The sequence below is a fragment of the Babylonia areolata genome, chromosome 18 (assembly GCF_041734735.1).
Source record: "Babylonia areolata isolate BAREFJ2019XMU chromosome 18, ASM4173473v1, whole genome shotgun sequence".
NCBI lineage: Eukaryota > Metazoa > Mollusca > Gastropoda > Neogastropoda > Buccinidae > Babylonia > Babylonia areolata.
Window position 1 is genome coordinate 297,897 of NC_134893.1, and position 20,000 is coordinate 317,896.

Here is a 20,000-nt window from a genome sequence, read left to right on the forward strand (position 1 = left end):
GCAGGCAAGAGACTGATGACAATCAGACGTTGCTGGCAAGAGACTGATGACAATCAGACGTTGCTGGCAAGAGACTGATGACAATCAGATGTTGCTGGCAAGAGACTGATGACAATCAGATGTTGCTGGCAAGAGACTGATGACTTGTCACTCATAAATAACTTTCGTTAGTTTTCTTTGTTTTTACCTCTATCAACTTCAGTGATCAGCTTTCGATTTGACTCTCCACCTTCCCTGTTTCCTCCACCCCAACAATCATCTCCCCCTCTGTTCCCTCTCCACTCCAACAATCATCTCCCTCTCTGTTCCCTCTCCACCCCAACAATCATCTCCCCGTCTGTTTCCTCTCCACTCCAACAATCATCTCCCCCTCTGTTTCCTCTCCACCCCAACAATCATCTCCTCCTCTGTTTCCTCTCCACCCCAACAATCATCTCCTCCTCTGTTTCCTCTCCACCCCAACAATCATCTCCCCCTCTGTTTCCTCTGTTTCCTCTCCACCCCAACAATCATCTCCCCCTCCCCTGTTTCCCCTGTTTCCTCTCCACCCCAACAATCATCTCCCCCTCTGTTTCCTCTCCACCCCAACAATCATCTCCCCCTCCTCTGTTTCCTCTCCACCCCAACAATCATCTCCTCCTCTGTTTCCTCTCCACCCCAACAATCATCTCCCCCTCTGTTTCCTCTCCACCCCAACAATCATCTCCCCCTCCCCTGTTCCCTCTCCACCCCAACAATCATCTCCCCCTCTGTTTCCTCTCCACCCCAACAATCATCTCCCCCTCTGTTTCCTCTGTTTCCTCTCCACCCCAACAATCATCTCCCTCTCTGTTTCCTCTCCACCCCAACAATCATCTCCCCCTCTGTTTCCTCTGTTTCCTCTCCACCCCAACAATCATCTCCCTCTCTGTTTCCTCTCCACCCCAACAATCATCTCCCCCTCTGTTTCCTCTGTTTCCTCTCCACCCCAACAATCATCTCCCTCTCTGTTTCCTCTCCACCCCAACAATCATCTCCCCCTCTGTTTCCTCTGTTTCCTCTCCACCCCAACAATCATCTCCCCCTCCTCTGTTTCCTCTCCACCCCAACAATCATCTCCCCCTCTGTTTCCTCTCCACCCCAACAATCATCTCCCCCTCTGTTTCCTCTGTTTCCTCTCCACCCCAACAATCATCTCCCTCTCTGTTTCCTCTCCACCCCAACAATCATCTCCCCCTCTGTTTCCTCTGTTTCCTCTCCACCCCAACAATCATCTCCCTCTCTGTTTCCTCTCCACCCCAACAATCATCTCCTCCTCTGTTTCCTCTCCACCCCAACAATCATCTCCCTCTCTGTTTCCTCTCCACCCCAACAATCATCTCCCCCTCCCCTGTTCCCTCTCCACCCCAACAATCATCTCCCCCTCTGTTTCCCCTGTTTCCTCTCCACCCCAACAATCATCTCCCCCTCCCCTGTTTCCTCTCCACCCCAACAATCATCTCCCCCTCTGTTTCCTCTCCACCCCAACAATCATCTCCCCCTCTGTTTCCTCTCCACCCCAACAATCATCTCCCCCTCCCCTGTTCCCTCTCCACCCCAACAATCATCTCCCCCTCTGTTTCCTCTCCACCCCAACAATCATCTCCCCCTCCCCTGTTTCCTCTCCACCCCAACAATCATCTCCCCCTCCCCTGTTTCCTCCACCCCAACAATCATCTCCCCCTCCTATCCTACCTTCTGAGCCATAACATACACATGTGAAAATTAATACTTTAACAAAATGTCTTCCACCAGTACCAATATTCCTCCTCCACACAGACACACGCCACCCCACTCAAAAAAAATTTAATCACACCCACCACCACCACCACCACTGTCACACCCACCACCACCACCACCACTGTCACATCCACCACCACCACCACCACCACCACTATCACCACCACCACCCCACCCACCCCCACCACAGTCACCACCATCCCACCCCCCGTCCCCGCTGCTCCACCCGCCACCAGTGCTGTGGTGGTGGTGAGGGTGTTGGAAGGCCACCCCCGCGCCGTGTCCGGGGTACTGCACACTGCCAGGCGGGTAGCCGGTGGAGTAGTTGTAGCCACTGGTGGTGGTGACGAACGTGGGACCCCCTCCTCGCGGAGGATAGCCAGGATAGCCAGGATTGCCAGGATAGCCAGGCCCCGCCATTGCCCCTGCTGGTCGACAGATATGAATAATAACATCTAAAAATGACAATAGCAAGAACAACAACAACGACGACGACAAGAAGAATATCAATTATATCAATATATTAATATTTATTCAAGATGGCACTGACCAATGGCAACACGGGGATAGCTGTCCTGTTTATTTTGTGTTTAATTCTGTTTATGTGTGTTAGGGAAACAGCTGTTCTTTCTTTACTTTAACGTCTTTTCACTTAAGTGATATTAGACGAGGGTAGGAAAAAAATCGAGTGTGGGGGGTGGGGAAAGAGAGAATGAGAGAGAGAAATTACTGTGTACGCATGCGAGTAAGTGGAAGTATGTGTGCGTGCGCGCGCGCGCGCGCCACGGTTTGTGTCTATGTTACTGACATATAGAAAATTATTGATATAAGTTTTGTTTAAAAAAAAAAAAAAAGCATAACAATATAACATATTTCTAATGAAAAACTAACAACTATAACAGCGAACCAACTGGACTATTTAACAAGGAGTTGAAAAAGTCATCATGGTACATTAGCAATGGACTGCTGAAGATTGTCAACACTGAAGATGCGATCTTACAGTATGATCATGACATGCTGCTGTGTGTTAGGGAACAGGTAGGTGAGTCCAGTGTATTGAGATCTCACTTCAACTCACTCTATCATGATTTACAACTGTCAATGAACACCGACCGGTCAGATTCGACACGCAACGCTCAGTCCGCGAGGAAATGCGGAAAGCGAGGTGGGGCCCTTTCAAGGTTAAGCCAACGAAGTTTTCGCCCACCTCTACCCAGTATGTTCCTGTCCAACGTTAGATCTCTACCCAACAAAATTGAAGAACTCACATGTAATATTCAGACGAGGAGAAACTACAAAGAGTGCTCTGTGTTTTGTTTCACTGAAACATGGCTTAACCCGGACATCCCTGACAGCGCCGTTCAACCACCAGGCTTCACTGTACACAGAGCTGACGGCACTGCTGACTCAGGCAAGTAAAGGAGCGGCGGTGTGTGGTCTTCGTCAACACACGCTGGTGCTGCGATGTCAAAGTGCTGTCGCATGCCTGCTTCCCTGATGTGGAGTTCCTAACCTTCCAGTGCCGACCCTTCTACCTCCCACGCGAAATTCCCTCAGTGACGCTGATCGCTGTGTACATCCATCCCACAGCGAACCTCTCCGCCGCACTTGGTCTTCTAGCAGACGAAATAATCAAGTGTGAGAACAGTTGGCCCGATTTCATCGTCATTGTTGCTGGTGAATTCAACAAAGCCAGCGTCAAGAAAGAAATGCCGAAGCTGTACCAGCAAGTGGACTGTCCAACACGTGGTGACAAGACCCTGGATTACTGCTACACCTCCATCAAGAAGGCGTACCACTCGATCAGCCGTGTGCCTTTGGGACAGTCCAACCACAGCATGATGTATCTGGTGCCGGTCTACAAACAAAAACTGAAAGCTGAAAAACCAGTCATGAAAACAATGGTCGGCCCCTGCCTTAGAGATTTTGCAGGACTGTTTCGAATGTACAGACTGGAATGTTTTTAAAGACTGTGCTGGGGACTTAAATGAATATACCGACACAGTGTGTGATTGTATTTCATTCTGTGAAAGTGTGTGCATTCCCTCAAAAAATATCAAAATATTTCCAAACGACAAAATTTGGTGTAACGGGGCTGTTAGGGAAAAACTAAAGGAAAAAGAGAGAGCTTTTCGTGAAACTTATGATAGAATAGTCCACAATAAGGCAAAAGTAAGTGTTGAAAAATGCATTAAGAAGGCAAAGTTTTTATATCAGAAAAACAAACAAACAGAAGACCTGTCTGCAAACAGGTCATTCTAGGAATGTATGGACCGGACTGCAGAACATTACTGATTATAAAATGACCCACCAGACAGTCGACAGCACTGACAGAACTCTTCCAGACAAACTCAACACATTCAACTACAGATTCGACAAACCATTGTCTGCTTCTGACGTGGCTCCACCCAAAATCACCCCCACTCCCCCTTTCATAGTCCAAGTCGCTGGCCCTGGCAACATCTCACCAGGCCTTTTAAGGAAGTGTGCCGTCCAACTATCTAGTGTCTTCACTGACATATTTAACATGTCCCTTCAGTCTTGTGTGGTGCCACACTGCTTTAAGAAATCATTCCTGTTCCAAAAAAAGCACAGCCCAGTTGTCAGTGATTATCGTCCCGTTGCCTTAACATCAGTCGTAATGAAAACATTTGAACGCTTGATTCTACATTTCCTAAAAATCTGCATTCCTCCATCTTTTGATCCCTCTCAGTTCGTCTATAGAGCTAACAGATCAGTTGAAGATGTCATTAGCATAGGTCTCTACATTCATTGACTACAGCTCTGCGTTCAACACAATAGTGCCATCAAAACTATATCCTAAACTGAAAGACCTCTCACTGCCTGAATCAATTTGTGCATGGATCCCAAATTTTCTAAGATGCAGGCCGCAAGTTGTTAAAGTTGGTGACCTCACCTCCTCCACATGCATTCTCAACATAGGCACCCCACAAGGATGTGTTCTATCCCCACTGTTGTACTCACTATTCACACGACTGTGCAACTCGTAATGAATGTAACACCTGGTCAAGTTTGCCGACGATACAACTCTAGAAGGGCTGATTACGAACAGTAATGAGTCAAAATATAGGAAGAAGTACTGGAACTTGTCAGCTGGTGTGATCAAAACAACTTAGAACTAAATGTATCAAAAACAAAAGAATTAATTTTAGATTTCAGGAAAACCAGATCTGACCCCTTACCACTTGTCATTAAAGACAAGCAAGTAGAGATCATTAGCGACTTTAAATTTCTATGACTGATTATTTCCAACAATTTGAAATGGGAGAAAAATACGGGAAAATTTGTTAAGAAAGCACAACAGCGCCTGTACTTTCTTCGGCGCCTCAAAAAGTTCGGAATTAAATAAAGAAATCATGGTTGATTTCTACTGAGCAGTCACTGAAAGTGGGCTAAGCTTCGCACAAACTTTTATATTGATATGCACTTGTATGTATCCTAACTTCTACTGTATCTGTGTTTGTGTATATTATATATATTCCTTGTGACCCCGGTACACTTGGTAATAAAGACATATTTTATTCTAAGAAGAAGAGTGAGGTAGGAGTGGCATCCACTGCTCACCTCTGCGCATGTTTTGCTGCCTGATGACACAGCAGATGAACAACAGACACACAGACAGGACGATCAGCCCCATGATGGAGCCCACCACAGCAGGGATCACTGCGAACCTGAACACACACACACACACACACACACACACACATAGAGAAAGAGATACACCACGATGTAGCCACTACAACACACAGACAGCAAGATCACCATGATTGTAGCCACTACAACAAGACACACAGACAACAAAGCAATCACCTTGATGTAGCCACTACAACACACAGGGACAGCAAGATCACCTTGATGTAAGCCACAACAACATCACAGACAGCAAGATCACCATGATGTAGCCAACTACAACAACACAGACAGCAAGATCTCCTTGATGTAGCACTCCAAGACAACAAACAGATCACTTGATGTACAACACACAGACCAACACTTGATGTAGCACACAACAGACGCAGATCTGATGTACCATAACACACACAGCAGCAAGACACTATGTAGCCACTACAACGACACACAACATCCTGATGTAGCACACAAGACCACAACAAATACCAATTACCATACAAACCACGACGCAATCCCTTATGTAGCCACTACAAAACAGAAGACAGCAGATCACTGATTACATCACAACAGACACAAGACACAGATCCACAACAACACACAACACAAGATCACAGATGTAGCCATACAACGAACAAACACAAATCACACGATGTACCACAACGACAACAGACAACAAGATCACACGTACACTAACACAGACAGCAGACCACGTTAGCCCTACACCAAGACAGCAAGACTGATACACTAACAACACCAGCGCAAACCGGCCACTACAACACACAAGCATCCCGATACAACAACAACAACAGCAAGTCCCGAGTGCACACACCACAACAGACACAAATACACGATGAGCACTACAACACAAAACAAGATCACCGAGTACCACAACACCAGACGAGACACTTGAGTAGCCTACAACCCGACAATCACTGATACACTACAACACACAGACGAGATCACTGAGCCACTACACGACCAACAGAAATCACCTTGAGTACACACAACAAACCAACACAAGATCACATGATGTACATAAACACAGAAACAGATCACACGAGTAGCATAAACAACAACAGAAGCAAGCACCTGGTAGCACTAAACAGACACACACGCAGATCACACGATAGCCAAACAACCACGCAGATCACTATGAGCCATACACAACACACGACGCAGACACCACATGTAGCCTACAAACACAGAAGCAAGATCACATGAGCCATAACAGCACACAACACAGACTGAGCACTACACAACAACAGAACAAGCACCTGAGTACATACAAACACAGACAACATCACCAGAGTAGCACTACAACACCAGCAGCAAGATCACATGATGCCAACAACAGACCACAACAGCAGATCACCTTGATGTAGCCACACACACCAAACAAATCCCCGAGTAGCAACAACACAGCAGATCACCTGATTACACTACAACAACAGACAGCAGATCAAGATGTACCACTAACACACGACAGCAAGACACCTAGTAGCAACAACACACACGCAAGATCCCTATTACCCAACAGACAGACAGCAAGATACTGATCCACACAGACAAAGAGCAGACACCAGATAGCACACCACAGACAGCAGATCCCTTATAGCCATACACACACAGACAACAAGTCACATGATTAGCCATACAACACACAACACAAGTCACCATGTAGCCTACAACAACACACAGACAGCAGATACTTGATTCCACTAACAACACAGACACAAACCCTGAGTACCTCACACCAGACAGAAGATCACTTATGTAGCACTACAACACACAACAGCACATCCCATTTAGCCACTACAACCAGACACAAGATCACCTTGAGTACATACACACACAAGACACAACCACATGAGCCACTACAAACAAGACAGCAAATCCACGTTACACTACAACAGACACCAGACACAATCACCATGAGTGACTACAACCACAGCGCAGCACTTGAGTAGCCATACAAAGACAACAAATCACATGATGTAACCCTACAACACACACAGCAAGTACCAATTCCACTACACAACACAAAACACCGAGTAGCCACTACACGACAAAGACAGCAAACCTGATGTAGCATACACAACACGACGCAAGATCCAGATGACACTACAACACACAGACACAGACCACGAGTCCCTCAACACACGCACAGACACCGATGTAGCCACTGCAACACACAGACCAAGACACCTGATGAGCCACACACACACGACACAAATCACAGATACCTAACAGAACGACAGCAAGTCCCAATTAGCCCTACAACCGACAGAAATCCCTTGATGTAGCCACGCAACACAAGACACAAATCACCTGATAACTACACACAGACAGCAAATCACCTGATAACATACACACACAACACAAGACACCTTGATGTCCACTAACAGCACAACGCAGACACTATGTACCATAACAACACACAGCACAGACCTTGATGTACATGCACACACAGACAGCAATCACCGAGTACCACTACAACAACAACACAATCCACATTAGCACCAACACACAGACAGCAGACACCAATGTACCACTCCACAAGAAGCAGATCCTTGAGTAGCCACTGCAACAACAACAGCAATCACATATAGCATACAAAACCAACAGAATCACCTTATACCCGCAACAACAGACAGCAATCACTGTAGCCACTACAACACAGACGCAAGATCACCCATGTACACTGAAACCAGACAGCAAGATCCATGATGTACCCTACAACACAACACAAGCACATGAGTCCACTACACACACACGACAAAACTTGAGTACACTACAACACACGACGCAATCACCATGATGTCCACTGCAACACACAACAGAAGATACTGAGAACCACTACAACCCACAGCAGATCACCTGATGACACTACAAACCAGACAGCAAATACTTGATAGCCAAAGACCCAGACAGCAATACCTGATAGCATACAACAGAAACAGACACAGATCCGATGCCTAAACCGACAACAAGACACACAGTAGCACTACAAGCACACAGCACAGATCACTGATTACCACAAAGACAACAGACACAGACACTGATGTACCACAAACACAACAGCAATCACTGAGTAGCCACTACACAGACCACAACACAAGTCACTTGGACCACAACAAAACAACGCAGTCCAGATGTACCACACAGACAGACACAGATCACATGATACCACTAACACAAGAGCAAGATCACTGATGAGCCCTAACACAGACAGATACCTGATACACTACACAAGACACAAGATCACCCATGTCCACTACACACACAACAGCAAGATCACTGATCACTACAAGAACACAGCAGAAATACATATGTAGCACACACACACAGACAAAGATCACCTGTACCACTCAACACACAACAGCAAATCCCCGATAGCAGCAAACAGACACAATCCCTTGATGTAGCACTACAACCGCGCAGTCCTAGTCACTACAACAACACCAACGCAAGACACCGATGTACATCAAAACAGACAGCAATCACCTGATTAGCCAACACAACAGACAACAATCACATGTAACACTAACACAAGAAGCAAATCACAGAGACAACACACAGCAGCAGATCCGGTAGCCATACACGACACACAGACGCAAGACACCATGATGTAGCAAAAACACAAACAGCAGACACCATGATGTACACTACACACAGACACAATCACCACTGACCACTACACACACAGGCAGATCACAGATGTAGCCACGCAACCAAGACGCAAGATACTGAGTCCACTACAACCAGCAAGACACCATGAGTACAAACAGACACGACAGCAATCCATGATGTCACCACACAACAATACACGATGAGCCTCAACACACAGACAGCAAGACCACGATGTAGCCCTGCACACAGACAATACAATTAGCACTGAACACAACGCATACTTGAGTACCACAACCACGAAGAATCCCTGAAGCCACTGCACACACCACAAGATCACCTTGAGAACCCTACAACACACAGACACAAACCTGATAACCACACAACACACACGCAAGATCCTTGATGTACAACACCACAAGCGCATCACTAGTGCACACAACACAAGACAGCAGTCACATTACCAACACACACAGACAACAATCCGAGACCACAAACAACAGACAACAAGATCCCTGAGTACCAAACAGACACAGACAACAGATCACTGATGCACAACCACAGCGCAAGAACTGATGTAACACTACACCAGACAACAATCCTTGAGTAGCCCTACAACAACACACGCAGCAAATCACTTGTGTAGCACAACAGACACAGAAACAAGATCATGATGAACCACAACAGACAACAGACACAAGATCACTGATGTAGCCATAAACACACAACAGCAAGATCACCTGATACACTACACAACACCAACAAATCCTATGTACACAACAAAACACTTGATGTACCACTAAACACACAGACAGCAAGATCACTTGATGCATAACAACCAAGACACATCTGAGTACCCAACAACACCAGACGCAGATCACTGATGTAGATACACACACAGCAGCAAGATCACATATACCATGCACACCAGACACAACACTTGATGTGCACTACAACACAAGCAGCAAGTACATGATGTCCACTACACACACACGCAGATCACAGATGTAGCCAACACACGACACAGATCACCATGTGTACCTACAACACAGACAGAGATCACACGATGTAGCCACTACACACACAACAGCAGATCACCACGTGTAGCATCAACACACAGACGCAAGATCACTTATGTACACTACAACACACAGACACAGATCACCATGAGTACCACTACAACACACAGACAGCAAGATCACAGATGTAGCACTGCAACACACAGACAGCAAGTCACCACGAGTACACTACAACACACAGCAGCAAGATCCAGATGTACCACTCAACACACAGACAGCAAGATCACCAGATGTAGCCACTCACACACAGACAGCAAGATCACTGATTAGCCACACAACACACAGACAGCAAGTCACCGATGTACCACTGCAAACACAGACGCAAGATCACTTGATGTACCACTACAAACACAGACAGCAAGATACCTTGATGTACCCTACAACACACAGACAGCAAGATCACCTATGTAGCCCTACAACACACAGACAGCAAGATCACGATGTAGCATACAACACAAGACAGCAAGTCACAATGTACCACTCAACACACAGACACAAATCACATGTTACCACTACAGACAGACAGCAGAGATACAGAGTAGCCACTACAACGACCACCAACAGCAAGATCACATGTGTAGCACACAGACACAGCAGCAAGAACAATAGCACACAACAACAGGACGATCAGCCCCATGATGGAGCCCACCACAGCAGGGATCACTGCGAACCTGAACACACACACACACACACACACACACACACATAGAGAAAGAGATACACCACGATGTAGCCACTACAACACACAGACAGCAAGATCACCATGATGTAGCCACTACAACAGACACACAGACAACAAGATCACCTTGATGTAGCCACTACAACACACAGACAGCAAGATCACCTTGATGTAGCCACAACAACACACAGACAGCAAGATCACCATGATGTAGCCACTACAACACACAGACAGCAAGATCACCTTGATGTAGCCACTACAACAGACACACAGACAACAAGATCACCATGATGTAGCCACTACAACACACAGACAGCAAGATCACCTTGATGTAGCCACTACAACACACAGACAGACAGCAAGATCACCACGATGTAGCCACTACAACACAGAGACAACAAGATCACCACGATGTAGACACTACAACACACAGACAGCAAGATCACCTTGATATAGCCACTACAACAGACACACAGACAACAAGATCACCACGATGTAGCCACTACAACACACAGACAGCAAGATCACCACGATGTAGCCACTACAACACACAGACAGCAAGATCACCTTGATATAGCCACTACAACAGACACACAGACAACAAGATCACCTTGATGTAGCCACTACAACACACAGACAGCAAGATCACCTTGATGTAGCCACTACAACACACAGACAGCAGGATCACCTTGATGTAGCCACTACAACAGACACACAGACAGCAAGATCACCTTGATGTAGCCACTACAACAGACACACAGACAACAAGATCACCATGATGTAGCCACTACAACAGACACACAGACAACAAGATCACCATGATGTAGCCACTACAACAGACACACAGACAGCAAGATCACCTTGATGTAGCCACTACAACACACAGACAGACAGCAAGATCACCATGATGTAGCCACTACAACAGACACACAGACAACAAGATCACCACGATGTAGCCACAACAGACACACAGACAACAAGATCACCATGATGTAGCCACTACAACAGACACACAGACAACAAGATCACCACGATGTAGCCACAACAGACACACAGACAACAAGATCACCACGATGTAGCCACTACAACACACAGACAGCAAGATCACCACGATGTAGCCACTACAACACACAGACAGCAAGATCACCTTGATGTAGCCACTACAACAGACACACAGACAGCAAGATCACCACGATGTAGCCACTACAACACACAGACAGCAAGATCACCATGATGTAGCCACTACAACACACAGACAGCAAGATCACCACGATGTAGCCACTACAACACACAGACAGACAGCAAGATCACCACGATGTAGCCACTACAACACACAGACAACAAGATCACCATGATGTAGCCACTACAACACACAGACAGCAGGATCACCTTGATGTAGCCACTACAACACACAGACAACAAGATCACCATGATGTAGCCACTACAACACACAGACAGCAAGATCACCATGATGTAGCCACTACAACAGACACACAGACAGCAAGATCACCTTGATGTAGCCACTACAACAGACACACAGACAACAAGATCACCATGATGTAGCCACTACAACACACAGACAACAAGATCACCACGATGTAGCCACTACAACAGACACACAGACAGCAAGATCACCTTGATGTAGCCACTACAACAGACACACAGACAGCAAGATCACCACGATGTAGCCACTACAACAGACACACAGACAGCAAGATCACCTTGATGTAGCCACTACAACAGACACACAGACAGCAAGATCACCACGATGTAGCCACTACAACACACAGACAGCAAGATCACCATGATGTAGCCACTACAACAGACACACAGACAGCAAGATCACCTTGATGTAGCCACTACAACAGACACACAGACAACAAGATCACCTTGATGTAGCCACTACAACACACAGACAACAAGATCACCATGATGTAGCCACTACAACACACAGACAGCAAGATCACCATGATGTAGCCACTACAACAGACACACAGACAGCAAGATCACCTTGATGTAGCCACTACAACAGACACACAGACAACAAGATCACCACGATGTAGCCACTACAACACACAGACAGCAAGATCACCTTGATGTAGCCACTACAACACACAGACAGCAAGATCACCACGATGTAGCCACTACAACACACAGACAGCAAGATCACCATGATGTAGCCACTACAACACACAGACAGCAAGATCACCATGATGTAGCCACTACAACAGACACACAGACAGCAAGATCACCTTGATGTAGCCACAACAGACACACAGACAGCAAGATCACCACGATGTAGCCACTACAACACACAGACAGCAAGATCACCTTGATGTAGCCACTACAACACACAGACAACAAGATCACCATGATGTAGCCACTACAACACACAGACAGCAAGATCACCATGATGTAGCCACTACAACAGACACACAGACAGCAAGATCACCTTGATGTAGCCACTACAACAGACACACAGACAACAAGATCACCTTGATGTAGCCACTACAACACACAGACAGCAAGATCACCTTGATGTAGCCACTACAACACACAGACAGCAACATCACCATGATGTAGCCACTACAACACACAGACAACAAGATCACCTTGATGTAACCACTACAACAGACACACAGACAACAAGATCACCACGATGTAGCCACTACAACACACAGACAGCAAGATCACCACGATGTAGCCACTACAACAGACACACAGACAGCAAGATCACCATGATGTAGCCACTACAACACACAGACAGCAAGATCACCTTGATGTAGCCACTACAACACACAGACAACAAGATCACCATGATGTAACCACTACAACACACAGACAGCAAGATCACCATGATGTAGCCACTACAACACACAGACAGCAAGATCACCACGATGTAGCCACTACAACAGACACACAGACAGCAAGATCACCATGATGTAGCCACTACAACAGACACACAGACAGCAAGATCACCATGATGTAGCCACTACAACACACAGACAGCAAGATCACCACGATGTAGCCACTACAACACACAGACAGCAAGATCACCACGATGTAGCCACTGCAACACACAGACAGCAAGATCACCTTGATGTAGCCACTACAACACACAGACAGCAAGATCACCATGATGTAGCCACTACAACAGACACACAGACAGCAAGATCACCATGATGTAGCCACTACAACACACAGACAGCAAGATCACCTTGATGTAGCCACTACAACACACAGACAGCAAGATCACCTTGATGTAGCCACTGCAACACACAGACAGCAAGATCACCTTGATGTAACCACTACAACACACAGACAGCAAGATCACCTTGATGTAACCACTACAACACACAGACAGCAAGATCACCTTGATGTAGCCACTACAACAGACACACAGACAGCAAGATCACCTTGATGTAGCCACTACAACAGACACACAGACAGCAAGATCACCTTGATGTAGCCACTGCAACACACAGACAGCAAGATCACCACGATGTAGCCACTACAACACACAGACAGCAAGATCACCACGATGTAGCCACTGCAACACACAGACAGCAAGATCACCATGATGTAGCCACTACAACACACAGACAGCAAGATCACCTTGATGTAGCCACTGCAACACACAGACAGCAAGATCACCATGATGTAGCCACTACAAAACACAGACAGCAAGATCACCTTGATGTAGCCACTGCAACACACAGACAGCAAGATCACCTTGATGTAGCCACTACAACACACAGACAGCAAGATCACCACGATGTAGCCACTGCAACACACAGACAGCAAGATCACCATGATGTAGCCACTACAACACACAGACAACAAGATCACCATGATGTAGCCACTACAACAGACACACAGACAACAAGATCACCTTGATGTAGCCACTACAACACACAGACAGCAAGATCACCATGATGTAGCCACTGCAACACACAGACAGCAAGATCACCTTGATGTAACCACTACAACACACAGACAGCAAGATCACCTTGATGTAACCACTACAACACACAGACAGCAAGATCACCTTGATGTAGCCACTACAACAGACACACAGACAGCAAGATCACCTTGATGTAGCCACTACAACAGACACACAGACAGCAAGATCACCACGATGTAGCCACTACAACACACAGACAACAAGATCACCACGATGTAGCCACTACAACAGACACACAGACAACAAGATCACCTTGATGTAGCCACAACAGACACACAGACAACAAGATCACCTTGATGTAGCCACTACAACACACAGACAGCAAGATCACCTTGATGTAGCCACTACAACAGACACACAGACAACAAGATCACCTTGATGTAGCCACAACAGACACACAGACAGCAAGATCACCATGATGTAGCCACAACAGACACACAGACAGCAAGATCACCATGATGTAGCCACTACAACACACAGACAGCAAGATCACCTTGATGTAGCCACTACAACACACAGACAGCAAGATCACCTTGATGTAGCCACTACAACACAGAGACAGCAAGATCACCACGATGTAGCCACTACAACAGACACACAGACAGCAAGATCACCATGATGTAGCCACTACAACAGACACACAGACAGCAAGATAACCATGATGTAGCCACTACAACACACAGACAGCAAGATCACCACGATGTAGCCACTACAACACACAGACAGCAAGATCACCACGATGTAGCCACTGCAACACACAGACAGCAAGATCACCTTGATGTAGCCACTACAACACACAGACAGCAAGATCACCATGATGTAGCCACTACAACAGACACACAGACAGCAAGATCACCATGATGTAGCCACTACAACACACAGACAGCAAGATCACCTTGATGTAGCCACTACAACACACAGACAACAAGATCACCATGATGTAACCACTACAACACACAGACAGCAAGATCACCATGATGTAGCCACTACAACACACAGACAGCAAGATCACCACGATGTAGCCACTACAACAGACACACAGACAGCAAGATCACCATGATGTAGCCACTACAACAGACACACAGACAGCAAGATCACCATGATGTAGCCACTACAACACACAGACAGCAAGATCACCACGATGTAGCCACTACAACACACAGACAGCAAGATCACCACGATGTAGCCACTGCAACACACAGACAGCAAGATCACCTTGATGTAGCCACTACAACACACAGACAGCAAGATCACCATGATGTAGCCACTACAACAGACACACAGACAGCAAGATCACCATGATGTAGCCACTGCAACACACAGACAGCAAGATCACCACGATGTAGCCACTACAACACACAGACAGCAAGATCACCACGATGTAGCCACTGCAACACACAGACAGCAAGATCACCATGATGTAGCCACTGCAACACACAGACAGCAAGATCACCTTGATGTAGCCACTACAACACACAGACAGCAAGATCACCTTGATGTAGCCACTGCAACACACAGACAGCAAGATCACCTTGATGTAACCACTACAACACACAGACAGCAAGATCACCTTGATGTAACCACTACAACACACAGACAGCAAGATCACCTTGATGTAGCCACTACAACAGACACACAGACAGCAAGATCACCTTGATGTAGCCACTACAACAGACACACAGACAGCAAGATCACCACGATGTAGCCACTACAACACACAGACAACAAGATCACCACGATGTAGCCACTACAACAGACACACAGACAACAAGATCACCTTGATGTAGCCACAACAGACACACAGACAACAAGATCACCTTGATGTAGCCACTACAACACACAGACGGCAAGATCACCTTGATGTAACCACTACAACACACAGACAACAAGATCACCTTGATGTAGCCACTACAACAGACACACAGACAGCAAGATCACCTTGATGTAGCCACAACAGACACACAGACAACAAGATCACCTTGATGTAACCACAACAGACACACAGACAACAAGATCACCTTGATGTAGCCACTACAACACACAGACAGCAAGATCACCTTGATGTAGCCACTACAACAGACACACAGACAACAAGATCACCTTGATGTAGCCACAACAGACAACAAGATCACCTTGATGTAGCCACTACAACACACAGACAGCAAGATCACCTTGATGTAGCCACTACAACAGACACACAGACAACAAGATCACCTTGATGTAGCCACAACAGACACACAGACAGCAAGATCACCTTGATGTAGCCACTACAACACACAGACAGCAAGATCACCATGATGTAGCCAGTGCAACACACAGACAGCAAGATCACCTTGATGTAGCCACTACAACACACAGACAGCAAGATCACCATGATGTAGCCACTACAACACACAGACAGCAAGATCACCACGATGTAGCCACTACAACACACAGACAACAAGATCACCATGATGTAGCCACTACAACACACAGACAGCAAGATCACCACGATGTAGCCACTACAACACACAGACAGCAAGATCACCACGATGTAGCCACTGCAACACACAGACAGCAAGATCACCTTGATGTAGCCACTACAACACACAGACAACAAGATCACCATGATGTAACCACTACAACACACAGACAGCAAGATCACCATGATGTAGCCACTGCAACACACAGACAGCAAGATCACCACGATGTAGCCACTACAACAGACACACAGACAGCAAGATCACCATGATGTAGCCACTACAACAGACACACAGACAGCAAGATCACCATGATGTAGCCACTACAACACACAGACAGCAAGATCACCACGATGTAGCCACTACAACACACAGACAGCAAGATCACCACGATGTAGCCACTGCAACACACAGACAGCAAGATCACCTTGATGTAGCCACTACAACACACAGACAGCAAGATCACCATGATGTAGCCACTACAACAGACACACAGACAGCAAGATCACCATGATGTAGCCACTGCAACACACAGACAGCAAGATCACCACGATGTAGCCACTACAACACACAGACAGCAAGATCACCACGATGTAGCCACTGCAACACACAGACAGCAAGATCACCATGATGTAGCCACTGCAACACACAGACAGCAAGATCACCTTGATGTAGCCACTACAACACACAGACAGCAAGATCACCTTGATGTAGCCACTGCAACACACAGACAGCAAGATCACCTTGATGTAACCACTACAACACACAGACAGCAAGATCACCTTGATGTAACCACTACAACACACAGACAGCAAGATCACCTTGATGTAGCCACTACAACAGACACACAGACAGCAAGATCACCTTGATGTAGCCACTACAACAGACACACAGACAGCAAGATCACCACGATGTAGCCACTACAACACACAGACAACAAGATCACCACGATGTAGCCACTACAACAGACACACAGACAGCAAGATCACCACGATGTAGCCACTACAACAGACACACAGACAGCAAGATCACCATGATGTAGCCACAACAGACACACAGACAGCAAGATCACCATGATGTAGCCACTACAACACACAGACAGCAAGATCACCATGATGTAACCACTACAACACACAGACAACAAGATCACCACGATGTAGCCACTACAACACACAGACAACAAGATCACCTTGATGTAGCCACTACAACACACAGACAACAAGATCACCACGATGTAGCCACTACAACACACAGACAGCAAGATCACCATGATGTAGCCACAACAGACACACAGACAACAAGATCACCACGATGTAGCCACTACAACACACAGACAGCAAGATCACCATGATGTAACCACTACAACACACAGACAACAAGATCACCACGATGTAGCCACTACAACACACAGACAACAAGATCACCTTGATGTAGCCACTACAACACACAGACAACAAGATCACCACGATGTAGCCACTACAACAGACACACAGACAGCAAGATCACCACGATGTAGCCACTACAACAGACACACAGACAGCAAGATCACCATGATGTAGCCACTACAACACACAGACAGCAAGATCACCTTGATGTAGCCACTACAACACACAGACAGCAAGATCACCTTGATGTAGCCACTACAACAGACACACAGACAACAAGATCACCTTGATGTAGCCACAACAGACAACAAGATCACCTTGATGTAGCCACTACAACACACAGACAGCAAGATCACCTTGATGTAGCCACTACAACAGACACACAGACAGCAAGATCACCTTGATGTAGCCACTACAACAGACACACAGACAGCAAGATCACCTTGATGTAGCCACTACAACAGACACACAGACAGCAAGATCACCATGATGTAGCCACAACAGACACACAGACAGCAAGATCACCATGATGTAGCCACTACAACACACAGACAGCAAGATCACCTTGATGTAGCCACTACAACACACAGACAGCAAGATCACCTTGATGTAGCCACTACAACAGACACACAGACAGCAAGATCACCACGATGTAGCCACTACAACATATATATTATTGTATTTTGGGATACTTATCTTGTGAGGGTGTTGTTGCAGAACCAATGCTGTGAAATCACTGGATTGTTCCATCCTTGCACAACCACACACATACCTACATGACCACACTCTAACACTCACATCATTTTATTATTTTATTGCACATCATTGTTTTTCTTCATTTTCACATCAGTCTGTCGTGACACGAGGCACACAAAAACAAGTGATTACATACAAAACAAGAATAGTCACTGCAAAAACCAGTAACTTGAAACAAATTCAATGTTTTTTGACTGCATCTGACTCCAAAATCCGGTTCACGTTGTACCACGGACAGATTGGACTGTCATACATTTCCACATCTGGTTTATACACAGGCCACTACAGAAATCTGGGACATGTTTCAAATCTTCACTTGTGTGTTTGGCAAAATTTAAGATTTTAAACAACAACAAAAAACACTTTTGAATTTATGCATTCATTACAATCTGCTTCTGAAACCAAATGTCCGAAAGGAACATTAAAAGTAATTATTCATCAACTAGTTTGGCGAGTCTAATTTACAGCCTTTTCTCACTTCTGTCATTGGAAACCGAGTCAGGTCAGGGGCAGGTCAGGAGCATAGCCCTTGCTATTGGTACCATGTAACCCAGTACTACCTGCCGCATGTGAAGTCTCCCAACGACGGACCAGGCGGAGGAGGAAACCTTTCCCAACGGCTGTGAAGTTAGAAGAGGATGA

General features: G+C 46.1%; 1 protein-coding gene across 3 annotated transcripts in view; it reads right to left on the reverse strand.

The window, feature by feature from the left end:
- Positions 1-1,715: 1,715 nt before the first annotated feature.
- LOC143293117 (uncharacterized) overlaps positions 1,716-20,000 on the reverse strand; it is a 21,501-nt gene continuing 3,216 nt past the window's right edge. The window contains exons 3-4 of one of the 3 annotated variants that reach the window (XM_076604026.1): positions 5,344-5,450; positions 1,716-2,183 (exon numbers count right to left, since the gene is read on the reverse strand). In XM_076604026.1, the coding sequence (XP_076460141.1) occupies positions 1,825-2,183; positions 5,344-5,450 (466 nt within the window). In that variant the 3' untranslated portion in view covers positions 1,716-1,824. Of the gene's footprint in view, positions 2,187-5,343; positions 5,451-20,000 lie in introns of all 3 variants that reach the window. The other 2 variants (XM_076604025.1, XM_076604024.1) reach the window with 2 other exon arrangements.